This window comes from Phalaenopsis equestris, unplaced genomic scaffold (genome assembly GCF_001263595.1).
Source record: "Phalaenopsis equestris unplaced genomic scaffold, ASM126359v1 Scaffold000845, whole genome shotgun sequence".
In the NCBI taxonomy this organism is placed as follows: Eukaryota; Viridiplantae; Streptophyta; class Magnoliopsida; order Asparagales; family Orchidaceae; genus Phalaenopsis; species Phalaenopsis equestris.
Genome location: NW_018165285.1, coordinates 20,722 through 31,790, shown reverse-complemented (window position 1 = coordinate 31,790; position 11,069 = coordinate 20,722). Strand labels below are relative to the sequence as shown.

At 36.5% G+C, this 11,069-nt stretch overlaps 1 protein-coding gene across 1 annotated transcript; it reads left to right on the top strand.

Annotated features, from left to right (window-relative positions):
- The first annotated feature begins 568 nt into the window (after nucleotides 1-568).
- Nucleotides 569-6,125, top strand: LOC110031812. Its single transcript, XM_020735217.1, has 12 exons — nucleotides 569-823; nucleotides 940-1,060; nucleotides 1,503-1,580; nucleotides 2,476-2,592; nucleotides 2,702-2,893; nucleotides 2,982-3,110; nucleotides 3,447-3,934; nucleotides 4,301-4,400; nucleotides 4,714-4,773; nucleotides 4,863-4,955; nucleotides 5,048-5,167; nucleotides 5,647-6,125. Exons 1-12 carry the CDS (start codon nucleotides 750-752, stop codon nucleotides 5,968-5,970), a joined length of 1,896 nt encoding a protein of 631 aa, XP_020590876.1. The 5' UTR covers nucleotides 569-749; the 3' UTR covers nucleotides 5,971-6,125.
- Nucleotides 6,126-11,069: the final 4,944 nt, after the last annotated feature.

Below are 11,069 nucleotides of genomic sequence, written 5' to 3'. Positions count from 1 at the left end.
TGTTGCGCATATACATACATAAATGTTGCATGATATATATGTAAATGTCCCATAATATTCGAAAAAATATTACGTCTTAGTCCAGATGCAGTCTGAAGCAGCACTCATATATTCGAAAAAATATTACGTCTGAAGTCTAGATATAGCATGAAGTCAAGACACAAATTTCATCCAAATGTGAGGAGTGATTTTTTTTTTTCTAGCCTTTTTTTTGTTTCCACACATTCAGGTTCGGATCAGGTAGATCAGGTCCCATTTTTTTTTTTCTAATAAACAAATGCCTGCTCGCTGTTCTCTGATATCTTCGATAGCTCTGCTTTTCTGAAAGCAGGAATAAAGCTGTGTCCCCCCACCGGCGGAGATCCCCAGATGCCATTAACGCAGGTGAAGGAGATCGAGAGGGAGAGAGGAATGGAGTTCCCGTCGGTTAATTTTTTATCTCATTTGATCTGGTGAGTACTGGAGTACCAGTTGCTGGACTGCTCTGAGTTCGATGCATTTGTTTTCGGTTCCTAGAACTACAGCGAGAGAAGGACGCGGGAATACTGCCGTAAACGAATTAAGAACCCAAGCGCTTCGCCGTCTTCTTGTTGTTTAACTCCATTCTGACGTCTCGTCGTTTTCGCAAGCAACGATTACCGGACTTGCAGTTCATTCTCGCGGTATTTCTTGGAAGGGGAGGAGATTTTTTTTTTATATATATAGAATCGGTGACGGTGAAGGGGACGGGGAGAGAAAGAGAGAGAGAGATGTTGTGCTTGAAGGCGGAGGCAGTGTGGGGGGACTTGTATGTCTCGCATGGCGCGATTCTTCCCGTGAATCTGTAAGGGATTGAAATTCAAATGCGTGTTTACTTCTTTCGTCTCTGTCTTCTTGTTTTTTTCTTCGCTTTGACTTGTCAGTATGTCGCTTTTCTGGTTTTATGTGTCGGGGATTCAGGGGAAGCTCGATTCAGAGTGCAATGCAGAGAGGGGTGAGACAAAGAGGAGAAAGATGGGGATATGGTGCGTCGGATCCGTCGTCATCTTCTTCATCTGGAGATCGTTTTTCTCGTTTTGAGGTGGGTTTCCTCCCATTCCATGACGGCAAAACCTTTTCTTCTATTGCTTTAAATTTATCGCGGTCCACGGCGACAAATTTTAGTATTGTTTTTCGATCTCCTTACTTAAATTTCTGTGAATTTTCCATCAATGTAAGATTTCATTGTTCATAGCTAAATTTCTGGTGATTTTTGACTGTCGGTGATTCCTTTATTTTGGTTTATATGTGAAAGAATGACAAAGTATGTTTAGCATTCTCTAATTAAGGCAGTTTGGACGTGCTTTTTTGTCAAATTCCAACTACCTACAATCCCACGTCATAATTAGTGGATGGATGCGGCAGATATTGAACAGTGAATTTTTTTTCTCAATTTATTGAGTTTAGTTTGTTTATTTGAAAAAACTATTTCGTTCCAATTACTTAATGCTCACCAATGCGGCATCTTCTTCCTTGCTTGTCAGGAAACTAAGACCATTCATGGCCGCAAAGTAGATTCGGGAGGAAAGATGGGATGCTACAGATCCCAGCTTGAAGAAGAAGTGAGTTCTTTGCCCATCTTCTCCTGGTTATGGCCTTGCTTCTATTATTAGTTGAATGAGCGATTTATGCTCATTGCTAGCGACATTAAGGTCTATCTTTCCATATCATTTGAACTTTTACAAACATACTACACAATTCTTATATATTTACATATCCAGAATCTAAAATCTGATATTTGCATGCATACCACTCAAGTCTTGTACATCACATAAAAAATGCCATTATTATTCACTTTTTAAAAGTGAAATACAACTTTTCATGCATATGTTTATAATATCAATGTGTTATAAATTGTAAATATCAAACTTTAGATGTTAGATATGTAATACATTAGAGTTGTGCTGTATATATGGAAATTTCCCATCTGTTGTGGTCCTTATTTGGCTAGCCATACTGTTTAAATGAAGTTGGTTTGTTTATCTTGTCTATTGTTTTTTGAAGGGACCCGCTGTTCTAGGATTCTGCATGTACTACTAGTTGTATAATAGATAGTTGGAGTATATGGTTTGGAATCCTTATTGTAATGGATGTTCTTGAGAAAGCATTGTGCAATAATGTTCATGTTTTGCAAGTTTATGTGGCTTTTGTAGGACATGTGGTGGAAGAAGATTTAGTTGAGGTGATTTTCTTATGAATTGGGGATGATTTTCTAGTTTTAATAGCAATGCAATCCGGTCTCATGTAAAAAGTTGTTTTAAAAATTTTGTAAGGATTTCCAATCATTCTTAACGTTTCTCTTAATGTCTGTGAAATTTACATGCTATGCTCTGAAGATATGCGAAGAATAATAATGGATTAGATTTTATAAATATTCTTCTTATAGTGGATAAATGCCCCAACATTTTTTAAGCTGGCATAGGTGTGCTGGCTTGATTGCTGTGCTTTATCTTTCAGGTTCAAATATTGGAGAAGCAACTTCAAGACGAAATTGACTTGCATGTGGCTTTGGCAAATGCAGTGGGAAATACTGTTTTGCCTTTATCCAGTTCCCCCTCCAAGCTTCCAAATAAGGTAAGGCCTTTACTCTTCTTGATATCCTTATAAAGTCTGGTAAATAATGGTTTTTTAGGTATTTTCATAAGTTCTACTTTTAGTTCTTTGATTTGCAAAATTTCTTTAGGCACGGGAGCTCTTAGCCAGCATTGATGCACTAGAGATAACAGTTAGAAAACTTGAAGAAGAACTCTTTATTTTGCATTTTAACCTTCAACATGAACGAAGCGAGCGTCATGCTGCTGAAATCCATATAGAATATTTACAAATTCCGTCGATGGCACCTCCATCATCAACTTCTGGGTATATATGGGAAGAAGTATATAATTTCTCCTCTTAATTTAACTTTTTGCATGTCCCGTATGAACTTCTAGATAGTGATGTTTTATTTTGTTTGTATTTTGCAGCATGTTTCTTCTTTGAGAGTGTCAAAGCTTGATGTTCAAATGCCTCCTTCAATCCATCTGGATTTATTACCAGGCAACGAAGATTTAGAGTTGGCTAGTGGCCCAGCTGAAAATATCCTGATAAACGAGGTCTGATTCATGTAATTTTAATGAGAAAAGTGTTAAAATAGTCTCCATACTCTTTGCAGGGGGGTCATTTTAATCCTAAAGTTTATAAAATTGTTAATTTCGTCCCCAAACTCTTTTAATATTGGTTGATATAGTCCCAATGAGGACTATTTTTGCCCCACTAAAACAGTTTGGGGACTAATTTAGTATTTTTATCAACTCTGGGACTAAAATGACCCCATGGCAATAGTCAAGGGACTATTTTGACACTTCAATTTTTATGCAGTTAAATCTATTACACCAAATATTTGTTGGCATTTAACACTAAAATTTTGTCTGATCCTGTTTCTACAACAGGTTTTGGGACCATGCCATAGGAGAGAAGAGGAGAAAAGGATTATAGATTCTTCCCTACGGTTGCCTGTTTTTGCACTGAAAGATTTGAAAGTGAAGAAACTCTGGCGTCACCCAAATCAGCTTTCAGAAGAAATGGTCTCATGCATGAGAAATATTTTTCTTCGCCTGTCAAGATCTCCGACGAGTACTTCCAAGACATCATTGTCAAAGTGGTTAACTTCGCTTTCTTTTGTGGCTGGAAATCTCTCCCATTCTTCATGGACATCTTTCTCAGATTCATCCAGGTTGCCTTCCTCGGCGCAAACTTCTTCTGAGCTGATTCACGGCTATGAAGTAATGGATCAGGAAGATTTATATGATCCATATGGAGTTAATGAAAGATCAAATTGGAGAGATATCGGGAAGTATCGTTTGGCAAAGGAGGTGTCTTGGATGTCAGTTGGGAAAGCACAACTTGAATATGCTGCCAGTGCTTTAAAGAAATTCAGGTTTGGTAGTACCCGCCATTAAAATTCAGTTATATTAGCTATCAAAATATGAAGTTTGGTATATTGAATACTTTGATAACCTTAAGATATTGTAGCTTCTTTCGCTTGAAAAGTGTATAATCCTTTTCATACATTGCTCTTTTTTGGTTTGGGGCTTTTACATAAATACCACCCAATTGTTATGTATTTACATAGCTCACACCTAAACTTTAATATTTATATGCATAGCACTTTGGTGCTTTAAACCTATGCATGAAATGGTGTATGTCACTTTTAAAGAATGGTATTTGTGTTAACTTTGGGCTTATATTTTTAACGATGTTTACATATGCTTACAAGTTGACATCCTTCCACAATGCCTTGCAGGTTTCTCGTAGAGCAACTAGCAAAGGTCAACCCAGCTCAAATGAGTAATGATGAGAAGCTGGCTTTCTGGATTAATCTGTATAATGCCTTAATAATGCACGTATGTTTTAACCAAATTTTATATTTATACGTTATAATAGAATCACTACTTTGTATCAAATGATTCGGGGTCGAACCGAAATTATATTTTTGGATGGGCAAAATAAACAAATATCTGATTTCTTTCAAGTATTAGGCAAAAAAAATATATTCATGGGGAGCAAAATTACTAAATTCTAGGTGCACAATTATCCACCGGGACATTATCCGGTTCCGCCCTTGCAAATGATTATCATACTACAATAACAAAATTGATAAATCTAACCATGAAATATATATTTCTCTATTGGCACTGAAATTTTATTTGTTTTCAGATCTATCTGGCATATGGAGTTCCTAAAAGTGACATCAAACTCTTCTCATTGATGAAAAAGGTTAAAAAGATCGTATCTTTGCTCTTCTGCTACTGCAATCGAGCAAAATTTCTCTCATGTTCTAATTTTGTTTTAATAACTAATTGCAGGCGTGTTATACTGTTGGAGATCAAACTTTTAGTGCTGCTGACATTGAATTCGTTATTTTAAAGATGAAACCTCCCGCTCATCGGCCACAGATTGTATGTAAAATTCTATGGTTTTTGCTGTCCTTTGTTTTTTTTGGGTGTGTGCGGGATTTCTAATGGCCTCTAACGTATACATTTCTTTTCAGGCATTAACTCTGGCTCTGCACAAGTTCAAATTGACAGAGGAGCACAGACAATACTCCATTGATAGCTTGGAACCCCTGGTCTTGTTTGGGCTTAGTTCTGGGATGTACTCTTGCCCTGCAGTAAGTTCCTAAATTCTTGATTCCTTCTATTTCCAATATTTACAAAGGTTTTGATATGTTGTTCAGGGTGCTTTCTTTTTGCAGTATGATGAATGGCTTAGTTATAATGAAAATTGATGAAATCCAATTCATTCTAACTTTCATGTTATAGGGTACAATTTCTTTAGGACTATTTAAAGTGGTGGGTGCAAATATAAAATTAGGAAGTGGATAATCATTTTTTTACTAGAAGGAAAAAGGTTTGCCCCAAAAGAGAACCAATTTGTTGTAGCATGCATTTAATATCCTTGCCTGCTAGAGAAAGGCAAGGATTCAAGCATGCATTTAACAATGGGATCAGATTTATTTGTTAATTTTTGTATTATTTTTTATTTTATTTTTTAAAACATGTTTGTTTATCGTGTGCATCTCTGCCTTGATTTTCCCATTTAGGATTTTTCATGTAAATCCGAGTATCTTTTGATTAAATCATGATGTAGGTAAGGATCTTCACCGCAGCCAACGTGCAAGAAGAGCTGAAAAACTCCATGAAGGACTATATCCAAGCATCCGTCGGCATAAATGACAAAGGCAAACTCCTTGTCCCAAAGCTGCTGTACTTCTTCGCCAATGGAGTCGTGGAGGATTCTCTACTCGTCGATTGGATTTGCCGGCACCTCACCGCCGCCCAAGCCTCAATCATCATGGACTCAACCTCGCATCAGAAGCAGAGACTTCTTCGCGCGCCGAGTTTCAGCGTAATTCCATTTGATTCCAGGTTTAGGTATCTGTTCTTGCCCCATAACAAGAACCAAAATTGTTAGTTAAGTTTGTTGAAATTACACAAAAGGATGCCCCAGGGCAGGATGAATAATTTCAGCTGGCAAGCTAAATAAAATGTACATTTATTCAGATTGATTTCCTCATAAATAATAAGAATATTATTTGCAGAACCTTTCCGTCCATACCAACTGAAATTTTACAAGCAAAGGCTGAAAATTTACAAAAATAGCTGTAGAATTTCTGTATGATGTTTCATTTACAAATTTAGCAGCAGCAGTGAAAGAAGAAGATGTGCGACATAGACACCTCCTAAGTACCAAATTGGAAAATTTACATACATGCCACACAATTCTTATATATTTACATAACTTACATGTAAAATTTGATATTTACACTTATAAAACCTTGGTTTTCTAATCCTATGCATGAAATTAAAAGTGATGGTGGTATTTTTGAGGTGATGTTAAACATTTGAGTGGTATGCATGAATATTTACATGCTAGATAATAGGTAGGCAGATGAGAATTGTGTGGTATGTATGTAAATGCTCCCGAATAGAATAAAGGCGATAAAGAACATGGACAATGGTTTGGAAGGAAATTGCGACATGCATGTGGAGCAAAATGGAAGATGGGATGCTCTGCACATGATAGAAGGAATTATGATGGTTTACATACAGCAATATTACTACTTTGGAAATTTACATATATTCCACACATATCTTTATATTTACTTTTCTAATATATATATATATCGTATTTTTAATGCATATTTTATTTTTAAAATGAAAATATTAGTTATATTTTATGAAATGTCAAAGATTTGAGTGTGATTTAAAGGGAGATAAATTTAGGAGTTACATACATTAAAGACATTAGATATGTGATATGTATGTAAATGCCTCTATTTTCTTATTGTTGAAATGCTAATGTTTCAAATAGAAGAAAATATTACGTTCGTACGGCCGAACACAGAGGAAAACGTCCATAAGTGCGGAGCGCTTGAGTTCTTAATAAAATATTACTTCGTTCTTCTTTGCTCGTCATTCTCTACACCGAGATCTATCGATCCTCTCAAGTCTTCCAAATCCTCATTTGTCAATCTCCTCAACTACCCTTTCCCTTTCTCCTCCCCTCTGAAATTCCGCAAATACATCTTCTTATTTCTCTTTTCCCACTTTAATTCTGTCTCCATCTCCCTCATCGAAAGCTGCTTCTTTAAAACCTAATCTTTTTTCCTCATCGTGTATGAATTGGATTCGAGCATTGAAACGTTACTTATATTAAAGACGAGATTCTAGAATGCTAGGTAGTATTTTCAACGTCTTTGGCTATTGTTTTCTGCTGGTTTGTCTGCTTAGCTCCCCCACCAGGCATGGCTCAGACACGTTGCATGCTTGTTTGGCTTTCCCGCTGATATTAGTTTTGTACAGGTTGAGTGCATTTTTATCTTTTCCTCTATACTTTTTAGAGGCCCAGGAAGAGTCTTTATTATAAATAAGGTATGAGTGTGGGTTCTAAGATGTCAGATGGGCGGAACCATGTGAGACTAGGAGCTATTTGCTTGTGCCCATACATTAATTCTAAATTTCATTTATGTATAGAATTAAGACAAGACATGTATATGTGGAGTATGATTGTCTTTTTCTTTTCTAGGATATGTCGCCGACCCAGCGGCATCGCCCTTTTTATTATTTTATTTGGCTTGTTATACTGCTTTTCCTGCATGATTACATGCTTGTGTTGTTTCTCCTATTTCTTTCCAGTTTATTTGAGATGTTATAAAAATTACAATTTAGGCTCTTTAGGACCTTAAAATTGTAAATTTTTCTACAAAAAACCTAATTAAATTTTCAAGTTAAATTAAAATTTAAGATTAAGAGATTCATAACTTTTCAAAACCTGTATTTTACTTTCTTACATGGCCTTCGAGCCGGTTTTATAACGGGTTGCATAGCATGACCTTCACTCATCATAAAATAGGTTCTTCACAATATCTAAAGACCTCTCTAGATAACTACATCATTTGCATGACCCTAGGAGAAGCCACCGTGCTTCTCCAACCTGACTGACCTAATATAGATTTCTTCTTAGGTGATTGCCTAGTGTACTTAGGTCATTAGAAGGGTTCCCAACTCAAACAGGGTGTAAGTCCTTTTATTGGGAGCATTTCCAGATTTGTAGTTGAACCTCTCATTGCTTCTCTTTCTGACGACATTCTTGTCGTTTCAGTGGATATAAGTTACACCACTTGGAGCTTCACTTGATAGTCATAATAAAGGTTTTTTTTCCTTTGATCTTAGGGCTACCGAGGTCCCTACAGATAACATAATTCATTAATTGCTGATTGAGAATCTCTGGATGTGTTGGGTCGACTACCTTCACTTCCTAGTGTCTTGGGATGGCTGGTTTGTGGTACCCTGATCCAGCTACCTCTACCTTCTAGGGATTACTTCTCCCTCCTTTAGCTATATGATTATGATCTGCAGTTCCTTTTGCCTTCGTTGGTATCATCTTGACGACTCGATTACCGATGAGTTGTTGCCCGTTTGTGAGAAGGTGATTTGTCCTCTACCCTTAGAACTAGATGTACTTTGACGTATCGGGATTTTTCGTCAGAATGATTCGGTTATTTCGCAGGCTCCGTATGTCAATGAGTCTGTTACCCATGTAGGACTGTGAGAGACACACTCTCTGCCACGTGGCTTAACGTGAGCTTTGAAAATGTCAAAGCAATTCTTTGTGAAATAACTACCCTTTGAAAGCTCTATGCTAGTAGTCATTACTAATGCCAGCAAAACTTCTTTGAATCAAGAGTATTATTGGGCAACCCCAAAGATGTAATTAAACAAATGAGATATGCCCTCTTTGGATCACCTTAGAACCAGCACAGGCAAACATATCTGAATATCTAGTTATGGGTAGTCTACGTAGGTTTTCTTTCGCATATATTGGTCTAAGATGCTTCCGCCCTATCTTTTCTGGGGGACATATTTGTCATATCCTTACAAGGTTTATCACACGTAGATTGTTCATATTCTTTCTATTGTTTGTCTTCTTTATCGTATGTCCGTATTTTTTAGTTTTTCTCTTCTGCTAATCATTCACATGATCCGAAAGAGAAACTTATTCGAAAAAAAGAAAGTATGTGTCGATGAACAAACTAGCAGCTCCTTTAAAAATAAAAAGAGACAAAAAAAAACAATATTCTTTGATAAAGTGAACGCGGCGAAAAATAATGAGTTTGTGGTGCTGAGATGAAGACACTTGTAACCTTTATGATGATAATTGCATCCAAGAAAGGTACACGTTTGAGCCTTCGGGCTGAATTTATTAGTGGCAAGGGAAGGTTGCCAAGGAAAGTAGGCACACCCAAAGGTTTTTCAGTGTTGATAGTCAAGTGAAGAATTGTTTAATAGTTGAAAAGCAGAGATGTAATGAGTGGTAGGAGAGAGTAACGTACTGATGAGATAGTTTGTTGTAAGAATAACATCAATCCAAAATTGTGATGGAATAAGAGACGTGTTGAGTAGAGCGCATGCGGTTTCTACAAGATGTTGATTTTTATGTAAAACCAAACCATTTTGTTTTGGGGTGTACAAACTACTAAATTGGTGTATAAAAACCATGATTGACGAACACGAGCCGAGCCTGCTCATTTACAACCCTATTCACATGATCCAGAAGAGAAACTTATTCGAAAAAAAAGAAAGTATATGCCGATGAACAAACTGGCAGCTCCTTTAAAAATAAAAAGGGAAAAAAACAAAAACAATATTCTTCGAAAAAGTGAACGCGGTGGGAAATAATGAGTTTGTGATGCTGAGATGAAGACACTTGTAAGCTTTATGATGATAATTGCATCCAAGAAAGATACACGTTTGAGCCTTCGGGCTGAATTTATTAGTGGGAAGGGAGGGCAAGGGAAGGTTGCCAAGGAAAGTAGGCACACCCAAAGGTTTTTCAGTGTTGATAGTCAAGTGAAGAATTGTTTAATAGTTGAAAAGCAGAGATGTAATGAGTGGTAGGAGAGAGTAACGTACTGATGAGATAGTTTGTTGTAAGAATAACATCAGTCCAAAATTGTGATGGAAGAAGAGCCGTGTTGTGTATAGTGCATGCAGTTTCTACAAGATGTTGATTTTTATATAAAACCAAGCCATTTTGTTTTGTGGTGTACAAACTACTAAATTGTTGTACAATACCATGATTTTGTACATAGTCTAATAATTGATGTGATCGGTATTCACCACCCCTGTCATATCTTAAAAATTATAGGGTTTTATTATAGTGAGTTTGTATGTATTTATTTAAATGAATAAAATGTTGGGTGACATTAGATTTATGTTTCATGGGAATGCCCCATGAAAAGCGGGAGTAAGCATCACTGAAAGTAATGTAAAAAATGTAGCTATCTATTGAAATATACGAGAATGGACCCCAAACATATGAATGAATCAGATCAAGAAAACAATAAAAAGTAATTCTAGAAGTAAAATGTAGTTAGTGACTTTATTTTTTGCAAACAATTTTTACATATTGTATAATTTTGAGAGATCTAAAATTGAGGATTTTGTTTTGAAATAACACTGATGATCTTGTAATGAGGGTGCTAGAGTGGATGATGCCATGTGTTGGAAGGAACATTGGAGTGATGCAAGGCAGTGGTAAGGTAAAGAACTTGACTAACAAGACCAATCAAAGGCTTTTTCCCGATTTTGAGATTTTGTACATAAAAGTAATTAGGAGTAAAAGTGATTTGACAGTTGTTATCACAAGTTTAATCATTTACATATACTAAATTATGAGAAATATTAGGTGCATACAGAGAGAGGAGGAAAGAGTAACTTACTATCTGGAGTGAGTAAAATATGCTTACTAGTTTGTAAGATATCGATAAGTTGTCCATTGCCAACCATCACTTTGTCGGTACCCAGGTATGGTGTGGGATATTGCACATTCTCAATATGAGGGGTGTGACGTGAGCCTTGACACTGGTGTTTAGAATCTACTATTGTGAATGAAAAAATATTACATCAGTACTATGCACGTAGAAATAACGTGCGTAGCCAATGAAATCCCGCCACGACCTCCCGCGCGGCAGGGAAAAAAAACACGCGTGTTATTCATGTGTCATTGCG

Coding starts and splice junctions, on each gene's coding strand:
- LOC110031812 (XM_020735217.1), top strand. CDS start 750: ATGTTGTGCTTGAAGGCGGAGGCAGTGTGGGGGGACTTGTATGTCTCG. Junction 2,593..2,701: donor CCTCCAAGCTTCCAAATAAG/GTAAGGCCTTTA, acceptor AAATTTCTTTAG/GCACGGGAGCTCTTAGCCAG. Junction 4,774..4,862: donor TCTTCTCATTGATGAAAAAG/GTTAAAAAGATC, acceptor AACTAATTGCAG/GCGTGTTATACTGTTGGAGA.